Here is a 17,875-nt window from a genome sequence, read left to right as displayed (position 1 = left end):
TGTTTCAAGGACATAAAACCTGGATGAGCTATAATGTTCTCTTATTAAACTCAGATAAAACAGAGGTTCTAATACTCGGCCCTAAACACCTCAGAGATACATTATCTAATAATGAAGCTGCGCTAGATGACATCGTCCTTGCTTCCAATGAAACAGTCAGGAATTTGGGAATCATTTTTGATCCCAATTTGTTCTTTGATCCTATTTTAAAACAAATCTCTAGGACCGCCTTCTTTCACTTATGTAACATCTCAAATATCATACATGTCTCATCAAGATGCAGAAAAACTAGTCTTTGTCACATCCAGACTTGATTATGGCAATTCCTTATTATCAGGCAACAGCAGTGAGTCGTTACTCTGCTGTTTGTCCAAAATGCTGCAGCACGTGTCCTGAAGAGAACCAGCAACAGAGACCAAATGTCTCCTGTATTAGCTTCTCTACACTGGCTTCCTGTTACATTTAGAATTTAAAGTTCTCCTCCTCACCTACATTAATAATACAGCAGCATCAAACCTTAAAGAGCTCATAGTACCATATCACTACTAGAGCCTTGAGCTCCCAGAATTCAGTCTGTTGTCCCTAAAGTCTCTAAAAGTAGAGGAGGAGCCAGAGGTTTCAGCATCAAGCTCCTCTCCTGTGGAATCATCTCAGGTTCAGTTCTTCATAAAGTTATAGTGAGAGCTAGTTCAGGTTTGTGTTGGATCTGCTCATAGTTCTGCTGCTGTAGCTCTAGAATGTCGAGGACACATGGAGCTTCTCTGTCCTCTTCTCCCTCTTTATCACATTAATGTCTCATCAACACGTTATTGACGTGACTTCTTCACCAGAGTCCTACCATCACTGACAATAACTCCTCCCTTCATCTCTATCAGACATGTTCTTACGTACAAATACTTAAACCTTTAGTTACAAACTGTTTCTTCTAATGAAGTAAATCTGTTGTGTTGATGTGTTCAGTTCAATCAGCATCTATTGTCCTTGTGTCCTGGAGACAGATCCTCACATGTGACTCTGTGAGCTTTGTTTACCGTTCATAAAGTTTCTTTGGTAGTTACATCTTGTTGAGTTAGAGGACAGAGGACGTTGCTCCTTGTTAACATCGATTTGTGAAAATGAGAAAAATAAAATGTGACTGATTGATGGTGATCTTAAAAACTACAGTACCCACAGTCCTCAATATGTTCAACATCAATATGTCACTTTTATTTTCATTTTTACAGGAAATGTGAAGTTGACTCTGATTAGCTGTTGAACGTTGAAGTCAGTCTGCTTTTTTCTCATTGGCTGTCAGTCTACACCATTTCTTTGTACAAACTTTATATAAAAGTATTTGTTAAAAAGTTTTCCTCACACTGAATTCCACAATGTTAACTCATATCAATTAATGTGTGAGGTTATAGATTATTGATCAGCACATTGATTGATGAGACACTTCCTGTCGATTATCTGTGATATGATTTGCTTGAGTATCATCCTGAGAATGCGTTTGAAGGTCGACCTTTGACCCCAAGTCCTCTCACCTGTAGATAAACACACAGCATCACACACAAGTGAGACAATGAGACAGGTGAGCGTGTCAGTGATACAGGCGAGTCTCACCCTGAAGGTGTGTCCGGCCAGTGGCTGCTGTCTGCTCTCTGATTGGTCGAGGCCAAGACTAGCTGAGGTCACATAGAGGTCAGAGTAATCTGGACCTCCAAAACAACAGGAAGTGATCTTCATCACTGGGAGAGAGACGGTCTTCAGCCGCACACCTGAGAGAACGCAACAGGTCATCATCATCAATACTGATCAGTACAATCTACATGATCAATACTGATCAGTACAATCTATATCATCAATACTGATCAGTACAATCTACATGATCAATACTCATCAGTACAATCTACATGATCAATACTGATCAGTACAATCTATATCATCAATACTGATCAGTACAATCTACATGATCAATACTGATCAGTCCAATCTACATGATCAATACTGATCAGTACAATCTATATCATCAATACTGATCAGTACAATCTACATGATCAATACTGATCAGTACAATCTATATCATCAATACTGATCAGTACAATCTATATAATCAATACTGATCACTACATCTATATGATCAATACTGATCAGTACAATCTATATCATCAATACTGATCAGTACAATCTATATAATCAATACTGATCATTACATCTATATGATCAATACTCACCAGTAGCAGGATCGATGTTGATGACTCTTCCTCCGTTGTAACAGGCGACCCAGAGACGACCTTCTGCATCAACCGTCATCCCGTCAGGGAGCCCCTCCCCCTCCTGCATAGAGTATACCATACGACGGTTACCTAGGCAACAAAAACAACAATTAGTCATGTTTTATATTCATGTGTTTACTGCAGTATAAATAAATATATAAAGGGACGGTTACCTAGGCGACCAGTGTTCAAGTCGTAATCGAAGGCATCGACCGTCAGAGACAAAGAGTCAATATAGAAAAATGTCTTGTGATCCAAAGACCAGTCCATTCCATTAGATATGTCCACCTGAGAGTGAGACAGGTACAGAGACAAATAGAAAAGTGTGAGACAGACAGACAGGTACAGACAGACAGACAAGTGAAAGAAAGATAAGGTTACCTCACCTGGCTCAGTTGTGATGTCACTCTGAGGTCTGACGTCACGGAGAACAGCGCCCCCTGTCGTCTCTGAACCTCCGCAGGTCGCTGCTCTGTCCCCATTGTACCTGAGAGACATCACACTGTTACCATGGTAACAGACTGATGAAGACAGGCGACCAGGTGAACACTCACCTGCCAACAGTCGACCAATCACGTCCACCTTCCCGTCGTTCAGTCTATTGTTTGGTTTGTCCTCATCCACCTCCACCAGTGATGTCATCGCTTCAGTCGACCAATCAACAGCCACGATGCTGCGACCCACACCTGCTACATAACCACCGGACCTCCGAGGGACGGCAAAGCTCACTGTGTCACCTGAGGACAGACAGACAGACGAGAGACAGACAGGTGAGAGACAGACTCTGTGATTACTCAGATTCTATGCATAACAGAAATAAATTGAGTGTGTCCAGCATGCTGATTGGCTCACCGGTCTCCACAGACTGGATCTGATTGGTTCTTGGACTCCAGCGGTGAATCTTCTTTCCAGCAATGTCAACAAACAGCAGCATCTGCTCTGACTCCTCCCACACTGGTCCTTCACCAATCAGGGCGCTGGATTTCACTACACACTCCACCTGTACTGAAGACATCCTTCTCACCTATTGGTCTGGACCAATCAGGATCGTCTGTGAAGATAAAACAAGTAAATAGAGTTTCAAGTACTGAATACTGCATATGACATAATACTCTATATCTACTCAGTAATACACTATGTAGTAATGCCCCCGTGACGAAAAATCATTTTACACACCACACAGTATATACAGTAAATTACATGATTACCATATAGTGCGTGTGGTAGTACTGATACTGTAATGTCAGTACTGTTACATGTTACATTACGCTATACATCGTAATAGTACATACATACATACATACAACACGAGTACCGGTATATACTGAGTACTGTAGTCCTACCTACTACAACATAATATGTAACATGAAGTAGCACAGAGTACATATACAAGTACTGACTATAATTACTTCACATTATACTGTAAATCTATTGTAATGTCGTACTAAGTGAAACTGAGTAACAATACACAGTAGTTAGAATAGAATGCTTAAGTATCATTGAGTACTCAGTAATGCTGCATTACTCAGAGATACTACAGCATTGTTAAAGTCCAGCAGTCCTAAGTAGTATTACTAGAGTACTGCAGTATTACTGTATATAACTTTATTTACAATCTCTTCTCTGCACGCGGCTCGAAGTGAACTGAACATATCTGGGACGTCACGTGACTCGTTTAACGTAGACAAACGTCCTGTTTGTGAAAAACTCACAAACTGTCACTAGCTTATAAACACCTGTCACTTACGTAGATAACGTTTCTGTGAATCCGCGGAAGTTTCAGTCAGTCTGAGTGAAAAACGACAAAGGTCTCGTGCTGTTGAAACTTTGACCCGTAGCTCCGCTCCGCCTCCTCCTAACGCCACACCCACACTGACGTCACACAGTGACATAAACATAAAGGTTTAATTACAAACAGTTATAAATATATACATTTATAATTCATGGTGAATTGTTCCGAGAAAACATGAATAAAACATTTCACTCCATAAAAGACCAGAAATAATTAAAATTCTTCATTTATCATCAATAAAACTGATCAGATTTTCTTTCAATTGATACTGGTGAATTAATCTCAACCGCCTGATGTCATGTGATCACATATCTCCTTTACAACGGTGGTGGTTGACTGTGAAAGCTCAAGAAACATATGAAAAGTTTCAAAGTAAAGGTAGATTCTCAAATACAAACATAAGTAAAAATGTGAAAGAAATGAATCATCTAAAATATAAAAAAATAAACAGACAAGGGTGAGGGTCACTGGTTTTCTGGTACCGAGCTTTTAATGTGAAGGAGCATCAACAGGAAATGTTATAAACCGGAAGGGGAAATGTTCAGAGGAATAAAAGGATAGAAACAATGTCAGAGACAAGAGTCCATTTGAGGTTTGTTTACATTTTATTATTGTGTTTGACAGGTTTACCTTAGTGAGTGTGTGTGTGTGTGTGTGTGTGTGTGTGTGTGTGTGTGTGTGTGTGTGTGTGTGTGTGTGTGTGTGTGGGGATGATGTCATCATCTGACATAAATGCACATGAAGAAAAAGAGAAACAGGTTGTCATGGCAACTCGTCTACGATCAAATTATATATATAAATCATAACATGAATAGTAGAATCACTTCTTGGCAGCGGCAGCTCGGTTCAGCCTGTCAATCAGTAGCCGGTCAGAGGCGGAGCATCTGGATAGGACAGCCCCAATCTCTGCGTCGTTCCTGCGCTCGATGGCAGCGTCTGCTGCCCCCTCCAGGTCACTGACAACAAGGGTTAGGGTTGTTACCTGAGTGATCTGGGCTCACCTGTTTGATGATGTCGCAGGTATTGTGTCTTACCTGACAACCAGGTGAGCTTTGACCTTCTGCTCAGGAGTTACCTTGGAAACATACTTCTTAGCTTCGTACTTGTTGTTACACTTCATGCAAACGTCCACAAAAGCCTGAAGAAAAGACAGAGCTAAGGCTCATCTATGTTTATTTAAGGTTGCATGATCACCAGCGAAAACTCTATTTAAAACAGCAACATCTTTTCTTACCAGGTAGCCTATAGGAGACTTCTTGCTCTTTGAGAACTTCTCTAACTCCTCCCACTCTTCCTTCTCCGCTAGAGCCTTCAGTTTCAACCACCAATACCTGTCCACAAGAGACAGGCAGGTAAGAGACAGATGGGTGAGAGACAGACATGTAGTTATACCAGCAGGACATGTCTCACCTCTTGTCTGGGACTCTGAAGTCTCGGTAGAGTTGTTCTGTTTGTTTGTGAAGACCTAACGACAGCAGAGCCTCCATGGTCGCCTGGTGATGGGACACAGCATGTGACATCATTACCCACAGTGACATCATCCCGTCTGCCGACCAATTTATTTATTTACCTGGAGAGAAAGCCCTAGAAGTCCCGCCCCCTTCTCGTCATCCAGTTTTCGTTGAAAACGAAGGAGACGCATTTCGTCCTCAGTGGCCTGAAGATAAAATATTTTAATAACAAATTTTATAGCAAACTGTCCATTAATGAGACAAACAACCTGAGAGAGTGATGTGACTCCGTGTTAACAATCTTTGAGTGTAGATTGAAGATCAGTAGTTTGGGTCATGAATATGTTCATCTTTAAAACAATAAGAAAATCAAATAAGCTAAATAATAATCAAATGTTATATTAATTAATATAATACATAACATTTAGATATGAATATATATACTGTTCTATATACATTAACATATGATAAATAAAACAAACTAAACAACATTCACATACTAATGTAATATATACAATATAACATTTACATATTAATATAAAATATACTATATAACATATATATTACATTATTATTATGTTATATTCAATTTAAATGTGTTTTTACCTTTGTTGAAAAATCATTTTTTGCTTTGTTGTATTCGTCCACAGCGCTCTGCAGGAGAGACAGACGGCTCTCTAACCTCTGCACACAGACAGGTACAAAGACACAGACAGGTACACATCCCTTATAGAGACATAGCAAAAGCTGTTTAGACTTTTTAACTTATAAATGATGAAAATCTGTTTATAGATTTTAGTTAAAACATCATTGGTCAAAGCTTCAGGTGTCAACAACGTTTTAAACATCTTGTTACTATGACGACCTTTAAGGAACCAAATGATGACAACAGGTGTGAATAAAAATGTTGAATGCCTGTATGTTTAGAAGTTACACGTTACTCTGAGTATTTACCTTCTCTCTATAACTGGACGTCACGTAGTAGTTGGCGAGTTCCTGATGATCGTCGTCCTGATTATAAAGATCCTTCAGAGTTTCCTGTTCCTGAAGTTTACAGAACTGAACATGCACATCAATTAATAACCAATCAATACACATACTGATCACTGTGTTCTACTTCTGTCAGAAGGGAGGTCACGGAATCCACCAATCACACAACAGACACATCAACAGAATAAAGAGGATGATGAAGGTGAGTACCTGTCTGTAGAGGCTGAGAGCGACAGGTTGGTTCCTCAGAGTCATGAAGAAATCTCCTCTGTTCATCTCATTCTTCAGGTAACTGACGACCGTGTAAACTGACAACACACAGGTGAGTCCATCAGTGATATCATCAAAGACCTGTCTCAGCGGTGAGTCCATGAGTGACATCATCATGCACCTGTCTCACTCACCCAGGTCCGTGTCCCCACTCTCCACAGCTTTGCTCAGAGCCAACTGACTCCTCTTCATCTTCAACAGCAGAGGGACCTGTTCTCCAGAACGAGCCTCAAAGTCCAACAGCTCAGGAGACACACAAAAAACAACTATTAATCTTCACCTACAATACTGTATATATACACAATACTACAATATACCTATAGCACATCTAAAGGCTGTTACATGTAAAATACTATCATATCATCAAGGCCATAAAATTAAATATAGTATAATAAAGTTGAATCTAATCTAAAATACTTTAACATATTACCATATTATCTACAAGACTGTAACGTGTGAAATACTGTAATATCTAAATTACAACAACATGTAAAATACTATAATATCTACAAAACTGCAACATGAGAAATACTATCATATCGACCAGACAATACAAAATTCTGTAATATCTGCAATACTATGGCATGTAAAATACTGCAATATCTACAATACTCACATACAATAATTTGTACAACAGGTTAAATAAACAATATGTTATATATATATATATATATCAGGAAGTGATGTCACATTGACTCGTGTGTGCGGGACTCAGTTACCTTGATGGCGAGCTCAGTGCGTCCACACTCATAGGCTTTCGCTGCAATGTGAGAGTAAGAAACACCAGGTGAGTCTCCCACCTTCACACACACCACTCGGGCAATTGCCTCATCTGATAGGTCCTTCTGCTGCACCTGGACACACCCATAATGACATCACACAGGTGATGATCAATCATAGATATTGATTCTATATATATAATATTCTATAAAATAGGCGAGGTCACAGGATAGAGGCAGGTCAGGTGAGACAGGTTACCTTACAAGACGCCCAGTGTTTCAGGACCCGACTGACACCCTGATAATCAGGAATCTTCAGGTAACGACAGATCTCTATCGCTAACGGATAAAACTGTCGATACACCAGCCTAAGAGACAGACAGAGGGAGCGAGAGAGAGAGAGGGGTGAGAGAAAGACAGGCAATAAGACAGGTCGAGAAAGAGAGAGAGTCAGATGAGGGAGGCACAGACAGGTTCCACTCACCTGTCTATCAGCACCTGCAGAGTCATCTGTTTAAACCTGAGGTGAAAGGTCAAGGAGTTTGTCATCATGGTAACAAAATACAGTATATGGGTTAGGACACTACATCTCCCATGATGCCCCTGTGCAGGGAGGATACTGGGTGTGCGTGAGCGGCAGACCCACGGCGTTCTCTCTGACAGAGTTCAGGACTCGCAGTTCTCTGCAGGTCGACACGAAATGATCTGGACTGAAGTCTGTCAGGAAACACTTCCCGAAGGATGCCGCCTGCAGGAGGAGACGCCACATTACACCGTCATGAAATGACCTCAGGTCCATTTATAATCTGACCTCAGGTCACTGTGTCTCACCCGCAGCAAAGACCTCTGGGTGTTGGAGTCATACTCATGACCTGCAGCCTCCACACACTGTCTGACTGCTTCTCCCAGCATGCTTTGCTCTTTGATCTCCCTCAGGTACTCATCCGCCTTCTGACTGGACTTCTACACAAACACACATCATCAACACACATACTGTTAGACAGACAGACAGTCGTTCAGACAGACGGATACCTGGTACTCGCGGTGCGCCTCCAGCAGCAGAGCTCCAGGAGCCATGGAGGCGATCTTGAAGATTTCCTGACAGACCAGAGGAACCTCCTGAAGAAGCTCCTGATTGGAGGAGCTGATGATCCGAACTCCATCAAGTTCTCCAACCAGAACACACAAATCCTCCACAGGGAATCTGTCGTCAGAGGTCAAGGTTCAAACAAGTCACTCTGTGAAAACTAGAATCATCTACAGGAGATCCTCAAATAGAACCCTGAGAACCTTGACAAGACCCAGGAGAACATCTTTCTACTCACACAACGAGTATGCACTGATCCAGATCTGTTCTGGTTTTAAGGATACTGTATGGTGTCACCGCAGACTCCAGCCACCAGGAGGAGTCTGTCCCACATCAGCACCACAGAGGGCTGCTGACTCTTTGGTCTGCGACACCTAGAAAGAGTGTGACAAGTCAACGGGTGATCAAGCAAGACAGACAAGGAGAAGACAGTGAGACAGGTGAACATACCACACCATCTGTTTAGGGGTCGTTGTTTTCTTGGTGTCAATTTCACTCAGTTTGTCCTACAGACAAAAAGATCAGCTGTCAGTCATCCACACAGACGGTGCCTTCTGAGAGATGATTGGTCAGCAGAGGAGCTCACCTGGAGGTGGGAGGGACCTGTCCACAAGTGTCCCGTGTCAGTAAAGAGAGCCAGATATTTATAGCTGAAAGACACAGACATGTGGACGATGCTACCCCCCTGTGGACCGACACCTGGAGGACACTGAGACAGTGAGACAGGTGAGGTTAGATTCCTATCTGTCTCTCTACCTGTCTGTCTTTCCATGTGTCTGTCTCACCACAGCAGTACAAGACGTGTTGTCCAGGATGAAGAGTTCAGGTCCTATGGACAGAAGAACTTTGGTCTGTCTGTCCTGAGTCAGGACAACCCAACAAGATGGCTTCCCCTGAAGACCTGAGGAGAGACAGACAAGTTCGCGGAGAGACAGACAAGTCCGCAGAGAGACAGACGGACAGGTCAGACAGTGAGAACGGTCCAGAGAGACAGAGAAAGTAACCAGGTGATAAGCAGGTGTTACCTGGAACTTCAGGTAATCGGCGAAGCTTCAGGTCGTCAATGTTGGTTGCCAAGGTGAAGCGAGAAGAGCCGGTTACTATGGCAACACCTGTTCCATAAGGAGAGTGAAACACTTTGGCCTCCAATACCTGAGTCTGGACCACTTCCTGTTAGAGACAAGAGACTAGTAACCACACTGACCTGACCAATAGTGTTATTTATGTCATTAGTTAACAAGTTACCACTCTGACCTGACCCATACTGAAGTGTCTCTTGAAGGATCCGAACAGATCATAGATCAGAACTGATCCGTCTTCTTGAACACACAACAACTCGTCAGTGACTGTCCAACCCAACTGGACCACAGGTCCACTTTTCCACTGAGACACAGAGACAGACAGGTTCTTTAAGTGTGTCTGAGTGAGCTGCAGAGGATCTCTGGACTTTCTCCAGTTTATCTTTCACACGTGAAGCAGCAGAAGATTTTCTGCTCAGACTCGCACAACAAACAGGTGAGGGGCAGAACCGCAGACAGGAGAGATCACATGTTTTTGTTTACATCAACACCGTCGTCAGCTTTTTCCAAAACAAACTCTTGTTTCATCTTCATCATGTGTGTGACTCCAGATATTTGTTTTCTCTTTTTTAATTTGTGTGTCTTTTTACAGGCGTCATCAACCCCCCCACTCGCTCGCAGTGAATCCTGAGAATCTCCGGAGAATGTCCTGAGATTTTCCACAGTTCAGTCTGAATGCAGTTTAAGTGAAGGTGAAGTGAAGGTGTTCTTACAGGAAAACTGGCAACAGCGACTCCAGATGCAGAATAAATTTCCAGTTGAGGACGAGAATTCGGAGAACGTCTGTGAGGTTCTCTGAGGAGGGCTGAGAGACCGACAGGTGAGAGAGAGAGAGAGCATGAGTATGTACTGTAAGTGTGAGCGAGCGAGAGTGTATGTGTAAGTATGTTATTGTGTGTACATGTGTGAGTGTGTGTGTATATGTGAGTGTGTGTGTGTGTGCTAGGGGTAACCCTAACCCAATATTTATCATCTACAATAATCTTAATCTTAATTGTTGTTTTAACAATGTGCAAACTCATGTTATCGAGTATTAGGTAGAGCCACACGGAGCGTGTGCTCCTCTCCCAGTATTTGATGACAATTAATCATTTTTGCAGCGTTCTAGAGATCACAGAGCCTTCTCATTCACGGTGTGTGTGTGGGGTTCTCTCAGCCTTATATCCCTGTCTCCCTCCCTCCCTCCCTCCCTCACACTAACTCTCATTCACCGACTCGTTCCGGACAGAGAGCCCGGCCCCGCTCCACCAGCGGTCTAATTATCGTTATCGGCAAAATCCCAGAAAAAAAATCGAGATATTATTTTTTTGTCAATATCGCACACCCCTAGTGTTTAAGTGTGTATATGTGTGCGTGTGAGTACCTATCGGTCCTCCATACGGTGCTGCAGCCACCAAACTGTCTCTGAGTCCGTCACGTATGTTCCAGCTCATGTCGTAAAGCTCTGATTTACTGCACATAAACAACATGTTAACAAAACACATACAAACACGAACACCTTCTTCGTCTGTTCGGTTTATAGGCCGGTGGCGTCCAAATTCATGGTGCATTACCGCCACCTACTGGATATGCTTCTTCTTCCTGACTGCAATCAACAACTTGACTATTTCATTCTCACATGTAAACGTCTCACAGACAGTGACGTCACTCGTTTGGCTGAACACTCTGCTCCGTTTCTCGTGAATCAAACTCTGCTGATGTCATCTGATGTGTCTGACACACCGGTTTCGAATGACTGGATGATAATAAAGCTAACAGAGCTAACACCGTCCCTTCATACAATTAAATTAAATCTAAAGCTAGCCTGAAGCTAACGTTAGCACTGTCACCAATACAGTGACGATGCTAACAGACAAATTTCAACCAGTAGCTAACTGTTAGCGTGCATTCATCTACTGTGTGTGGTTAGCTGCACGGCTAACTGTTAGAAGCTGTCACCGTGGAAAAGAGAAAATAAACTGACCGATAAAAAGCTTCTCCCAGCGGGTTCCAGTTGGCTGTGATGAACGCCATGTTGTTTCCCCTGGAAAAAAGAAAACACGTTCAGTTGAACGGTGAACACAGTTAGCTTCACAGTTAGCTTCTCAATTAGCTTCACTGCTGAACATTAAAAGTCAGCTGATCAGCAACCACAGCTTCTTCTTCTAGGGTTCAATGGGCAGTAGATGTTTCCTGTCTTCGCCCCCTGCAGGCCATCACGCGCCTCACAGCCCAAAAAACATTAGAAACGTTTAAAAACTAAATAACGAATAAAATGTCAAAAATCAATCAAGTAATATTTTAGTTTTAAACGATATTGATTTATTGATTGGTTTTGGTCAACATATGAAAAAGTTTAGTTACGTTTTAAAAAAGCTAAAATTAAAAAGTTTAAAAAAGAAAACAGTTTGTAAAGTTAGAGTTTAAAATGTTAAAAAGTTTCAACTTCTGCTGTTTCCTTTGTCTCTTAAATTCAATGTTTTTATCATTCAATTGATGTTTAAATGCTTTTCAGTGTTTTTAGCATTTAACGTTAATGTTTTCCATGAACAAAGGGCGAGAGACATTAACACACAAATACAGGAAGGGAGAGAGAGAGAGAGAGAGAGAGAGAGAGAGAGAGAGAGAGAGAGAGAGAGAGAGAGAGTTTCCTTCCAGATGACTTCACCTTGAAAACATTAGAGACACTGAAACACACAGATACACAGCCTGGTCGTAATGGTAACACACCCCTCCCCCCTGGGTGTGGTAGAGAGAGAGATTTTAACTCTTTAAGCTCTTCCAATGACACTTCCTTTAATTTGTTTTTATTTATATCATTTCACATTGAGCTAATGTTATATGTTAACTTTTTTAAGTTTAATAAATAATACATAATATATATTTGTTTTCATATTTACATCATCAATTTTATTTTTTAAAAGATAAATTCATATAATGTCAGACTCATAGGTCCAAATAAAAAAGTGAAATAAAAACAAATCCAAAAGAAAAATATAGAATCATCACATCCACAATGTTCATGACATTTGTTACATTTAAATTTTTTATAAACGTGTTCAAGTAATATAACCTTTTTTCCTTTTAACAAATACAATTGTACGTATTTATTTCTAACCCATTTTTGTAAAAGGTTTTTTAAAGGTTAGTGTTAACCGTATCAACAGGAAACAATAATAAACTCTTCAGAATAAAAGCCTTGTCATGTTTCAGGTTCAGGCAGTGAAGGAGTTAAAGGTGTGGAAGCTTCTCAGGGAAGTTAGATGGAAAGTTTTCCTGTGAGCCAACCAATCAGAGTGCAGCACACACACACACACACAGACTCAGAGAGAGGCTGGGAGGGCGAGGCAGATTCCACAGTGTTTTTTTACCGAAAAGTCTTTAGTTTTTAGTTCGACTGAAGAATCATGGTGACAACTGAGACACACCAGAGCCAGGACCTGCTGGTCCCCCCCCAGAACCTGGACCAGGACCTGAACCAGGACCAGGCCTCGCCCTCCTCCCTCCTGGCAGGGTTTGAGTCTGAGAAAATGAGTCAGGGTCCCGTCAACGCCATCACCGTCCTCACTCTCCTCGACAAACTGGTCAATATGTTGGATGCTGTTCAGGAAAACCAGCACAAGATGGAGGTGAGAGACTGCAGAGCCATCACAGACACCAACAGACACCAACCAACACTGACTGACATGCACCCATACCAACCGACACAATTAGAGACACCAACCAACATCCACCAACTGCAACATCGACCGACACCAACACCAACCGACACCAACACCAATCGACACAAACAAAGACACCAACCAACATCCACCAACTGCAACATCGACCGACACCAACACCAACCGACACCAACACCAATCGACACAAACAAAGACACCAACCAACATCCACCAACTGCAACATCGACCGACACCAACACCAACCGACACCAACACCAACCGACACAAACAAAGACACCAACCAACATCCACCAACTGCAACATCGACCGACACCAACACCAACCGACACCAACACCAATCGACACAAACAAAGACACCAACCAACACCAACCAACCCTAACACCACCCGACACCCACCAACATGCACCAACCCCAATCGACATGCACCAACCGATACAAACAGAGACACCAACCAACAAGCACTGAAACCAACACCAACTGACAAACAGATGTTCACTTACAACCACAGACACCTAAAGACACAGTATACTGCCCTGAGTCAATAACAGATTCAATAATAAAGTCACTAAAACAGTCAGAACTGAATGTAAAATGTGTCCAAACCAAAATCCATTAAAAAAACCCACAACATTTAATTTTCCTGTTGACTCCATGTTCTTCACCTCCTCTTGTGTCCTCTCTCGTTTCTTCTCTAATGAAAGGGTCACATGTTGTTGCTGCAGAATAAAGCAGCTGTTTTCCAGATGTTAGATTCCTGACCAGTTTTGACCTGTATTGATGTTTTGATATACATATAGATCGGTCTATTGATTAATGTATTGCAGGTGCACCAGGTGGAGATGGAGGGTGTGGTCAGAGGGATCCAGGCTGATATGACCAAACTGTCAAAGAGTCACAGTCACACGTCAAACACCGTCAGTAAACTGCTGGACAAGAGCCGAAAGCTGTCCGTTACTATGAAGGAGGTACATGCTCACCCTTCAATCAGTGTGTTACCTGTCAGTCAATATCTCCCCCCTGTCAATCAATGTGTATTGTGCGTGATGTCATCCCAGGTGCGTGACAGGATGGAGCGTCAGGGCGTCCAAGTGAAGAAACTGGAGGCAAACCACGCCCACCTGATCAGCAGGAACAACTTCAAGGTTCTCATCTTCCAGGTAAGGTCAGAGGTCAGAAAAGTTTTATAAGACCATAAGTCCTGGTCCAGGCTACATTACATTAGATATCATTAAACTGACGTTTTTATCCAACACAGTGAAGCATGCTGGGAGACAAAGTCATCACCCGTCAGTCATTCACACAGCCCCCTTCTTTCTGTCAGTTGTTTTCAGTCTTTGACCTTATTTGGTCCTCATCTGCAGCAGGAAGTGAGCTGTAAAACTGGACTGTTATCATGTGGTCTGGTTGTCATGGTAACATCAGTTCAGGTTCCACTGAGCTTCCTCTGGCATTGTTCTGTTGTTCCTCTGCAGCTCCTCCGGGACTCACAGAAATATCCTCTAGATTCCACGAAGGCTCCTCAACATTAGGTTCTCCATACATTCTCTGAGGGTTCCGGAGTATAAGTAATGATCCACTTGAATTTATGTCAGATTCCACCAAGTTATTGTGGTTTAATTAGGTCCCTTTAGAACCAGATGAGGTTCCTGAGACATTTTCCCTTTCCCAGATTTCCGTCCAGTTATTTTTAGGTTCTGTGGTAATCCTCTGTGGTTTGTCTGTGGTTCCTTTAGCAAGAGATACATTCTGCTGTTCTCTCCATCAGGAGGAGACTGAGATCCCCTCTAGTGTTTTTGTAAAGGATCCTCCTCCATTCCCTCGTGATGAGATTCTGGAGGAAGGTGAGGAATCAGTGCCTTGCGTCACCGACAGCAACCAGTCTCAAGAGGGTGGGCTCCATACCATCGACCTATCATCTGATGAGGACGTCGGTCTGGAGGCAGAGCTGGAGGATGAGGAGGTGTGGCCTCATGACTTGGAGAACATGGAGAAATCCAGAGCGGAGAAACTGAAACGATCCAGTCTGAAGAAGGTGAGAACCACAGACAGGTGTTGAGTCAGGTGGATGGACGACAGGTGTTAAACTCTTTCTCTCTGCAGGTGGACAGTCTGAAGAAGGCGTTCTCCAGACATAACATTGAGAAGAAGATGAACAAGATTGGAACAAAGATTGTTTCTGCGGAGCAACGAGAGAAGATCAAACTGAAAACCTCCAGTCTGAAGGTTTCACCTTTGACCTTCAGCATCCGGAAGGTTACTAGATCTTTGTTGTTCTATGTTCCTCTAGAGTTCTACCATCTTGTAAAGGTTCTCCCAAGTTCTATAATTATTCCTTTATATCCCTGTGATTGTTCCACAAGGGTTCTTTAAATTATCCACACAAGGTCTGCCTAAAATACCCTCAAAGTTCCACTTAAGTCTTGGTCTTAAGTCTGTAACTTTAACTCCAAGTTTCTGCAACATTCCCCCGAGATCCCCATTGTTCTCCTTTAATAACTGTAAGGTTCCATCAACATTTTCTACTGCAATACCTGTGAGGCTCATTTAAAGTTCACTTAATTTGGTTCGGACTAGCTTCTTACATGGTTCCTCCGCTTAGGTAAGTATACATGTATACGTTTTTCCAGCAATGTTTCATCAACATTCTCCAAAGATTTCTTGACATTCTCAAAGTTTTTCACAAAGGTTCCATCAAGTCCACTTCAGGTTCACCTGAGGTTCCACAAAAGTTCCATTAGGTTCCCAGAGTTTCGTTACCATTCCTGTGACCTCTGACCCCTCTGTCTGTGTTTTTTCAGCCTCGCAGCAGCTCTGACTCTCAGCCTCCTGAGGCCTCCGCTCAGACTGGGGAGTCTGTTATCACAGAGGCCGATGTCCAGCTTTCCCCACTGGGCAGCAGCGACCTCGAGGTCCCCTTCACTGAGGTCCATGCCCAGGTGGCCCCAGGAGAGCCGGAGCAGGAGAAAGAGAAAGTGATAGATGAGGTGAAGGAAGGTGAGGAGGTGGCAGATGAGTCAGTGGTTTCAGAGGGAGTCAGTCAGGATTACGCTCTATCCTCCACCCTCCCTCAGGAGGACAAAGGAGAGGACGAAGAGGAGAAAAAGGAGGAAGAGTGCTGAACACTCGTTAATATTTAGTTTCTGATAAATCGTCTTCCTGTTTTGCTGAGACTCATTTTCAAATTGATATTGATAATTTAGCTAATTTGAGTAAATTTGTATGAATGTTGATTAATATAAATGACAAAGAGCAGACAGAATGTCAGCAAGAGGAAACCACAACATTAAGGCTCTAAACTGGTGGAAATAGCTGCTTAGCCTAGAGTTAAGACTGTGAGGGAAAAACAAGAAGAGGATTTATCAAAATGTGAAACGATTTCTTTATATTTTAGAGCACACATTTGTTTTGTGATCAATATTTTTCTTAACTGATGGAGATCCACACACACACACACACACACGATCTGATCATGTGATAACGTCATCAAAAGTTAAAAGCGTTTGTTTCTTGGTCAGGTCCTTAATGACGTCTGTTCTTTGACTGAAAACCTGAGAATGAAACCGCTTAGTAGTGTTTTCTGAAACTTCATCTGACTGATATAAACACAATAACTAATAATCAGCTGATCAATAACATAATATATTTCAATTGAGACAGCTGTTTTAATTGAGGTCCTGCCAACGTTCTTCTCACATTCCTCTCTGTCATCAAGTGTCCACAAGCCCCGACATTCATATTGAACTCAAACCGAGGTCATTTACACCAAGTCTAAATGTCAAATTATATGTTATATATTATATTATGAAATATAAACAACACTTGATAACAGCACAGGAGCAGATATGGAGGCATGTTATGTTTTTTCTGTTGTTTTATTACATCTGAAGAATCTGTCTCCAGTTACTTCAGTTCCTTGGATTCTGCTCTAACTCTGTTTACCCTGAAACTCCAGAAGTGTTTTGTGGACTCAACCCCCCCCCCCCAACTATCCCTTTAACATTCCACTGACGGATTGGACAGTGTTTCTTTAATGTTCCCATGAAGCGATACTAATGTTCTCCTAACTAATTCTCCAAATGTGCCCCTGATGTTCTACTAATGTTCCCTCAAGGTTCTACTAGTGTTCTCCTTATGCTGTCTTTATGTTCTCCTGATGTTCTGTCTGAATATTTTTCATCAAAAATCAATCGATTCTGCTGATTTCTATTCTGATCAATAACCTGTTGTTGATTGGTTATTCCTTACTGACACAAAACTATTAATAACAGTGGTGATTAAACAAACGGATCAAATATAAAACTAATAAAAATCTATCCGTTTTATCAGTTTGATGTTTTCAGGTTAAAAATGTTATTTTTTTAACACAAAAAACTGCAGCCAAAGAACATTTCCTCTATGTGTAGCTGAACTTCCTGTTCATGAGTTTTACCTGTGGAACTGTTACAGGTTTGAACCTTAGCTGAACTCTGCAAAAAATAAAAAACATAAAAACATCTTGTGTTTTGTTGTTTATCATTTTCAATCCACTTTGTTAAACTTGAGACTACAGTGAGGCTTTAACTAAATTCT

General features: G+C 41.9%; 3 protein-coding genes across 3 annotated transcripts; 1 reads left to right on the top strand and 2 right to left on the bottom strand.

The window, feature by feature from the left end:
* Nucleotides 1-1,180: 1,180 nt before the first annotated feature.
* Nucleotides 1,181-4,162, bottom strand: rgn (regucalcin). The gene is made up of 8 exons (XM_020107735.2): nucleotides 4,003-4,162; nucleotides 3,108-3,306; nucleotides 2,810-2,992; nucleotides 2,642-2,742; nucleotides 2,429-2,543; nucleotides 2,214-2,345; nucleotides 1,603-1,757; nucleotides 1,181-1,523 (listed from the first exon to the last, which is right to left on the bottom strand). Exons 2-8 carry the CDS (start codon nucleotides 3,268-3,270, stop codon nucleotides 1,473-1,475), a joined length of 900 nt encoding a protein of 299 aa, XP_019963294.1. The 5' UTR covers nucleotides 3,271-3,306; nucleotides 4,003-4,162; the 3' UTR covers nucleotides 1,181-1,472.
* Nucleotides 4,163-4,633: 471 nt separating this feature from the next.
* Nucleotides 4,634-11,805, bottom strand: vps16 (VPS16 core subunit of CORVET and HOPS complexes). Its single transcript, XM_020107733.2, has 24 exons — nucleotides 11,607-11,805; nucleotides 11,007-11,095; nucleotides 10,357-10,448; nucleotides 9,819-9,947; nucleotides 9,590-9,734; nucleotides 9,350-9,465; nucleotides 9,151-9,273; nucleotides 9,015-9,070; nucleotides 8,849-8,938; nucleotides 8,510-8,681; nucleotides 8,309-8,440; nucleotides 8,098-8,225; nucleotides 7,962-7,997; nucleotides 7,737-7,845; nucleotides 7,478-7,612; nucleotides 6,893-7,001; nucleotides 6,699-6,796; nucleotides 6,453-6,557; nucleotides 6,105-6,182; nucleotides 5,618-5,704; nucleotides 5,458-5,540; nucleotides 5,282-5,378; nucleotides 5,082-5,185; nucleotides 4,634-5,003 (listed from the first exon to the last, which is right to left on the bottom strand). Exons 1-24 carry the CDS (start codon nucleotides 11,654-11,656, stop codon nucleotides 4,868-4,870), a joined length of 2,499 nt encoding a protein of 832 aa, XP_019963292.1. The 5' UTR covers nucleotides 11,657-11,805; the 3' UTR covers nucleotides 4,634-4,867.
* A 1,067-nt stretch (nucleotides 11,806-12,872) lies between these two features.
* On the top strand, nucleotides 12,873-17,799 carry cavin2b (caveolae associated protein 2b). The gene is made up of 6 exons (XM_020107737.2): nucleotides 12,873-13,251; nucleotides 14,131-14,271; nucleotides 14,362-14,463; nucleotides 15,072-15,338; nucleotides 15,407-15,559; nucleotides 16,105-17,799. Exons 1-6 carry the CDS (start codon nucleotides 13,030-13,032, stop codon nucleotides 16,423-16,425), a joined length of 1,206 nt encoding a protein of 401 aa, XP_019963296.1. The 5' UTR covers nucleotides 12,873-13,029; the 3' UTR covers nucleotides 16,426-17,799.
* The last annotated feature ends 76 nt before the right edge of the window (nucleotides 17,800-17,875 follow it).

This window comes from Paralichthys olivaceus, chromosome 24 (genome assembly GCF_024713975.1).
Source record: "Paralichthys olivaceus isolate ysfri-2021 chromosome 24, ASM2471397v2, whole genome shotgun sequence".
In the NCBI taxonomy this organism is placed as follows: Eukaryota; Metazoa; Chordata; class Actinopteri; order Pleuronectiformes; family Paralichthyidae; genus Paralichthys; species Paralichthys olivaceus.
The sequence above is the reverse complement of the archived record's forward strand: the minus strand, read 5'-3'. Positions and strand labels throughout refer to the sequence as shown.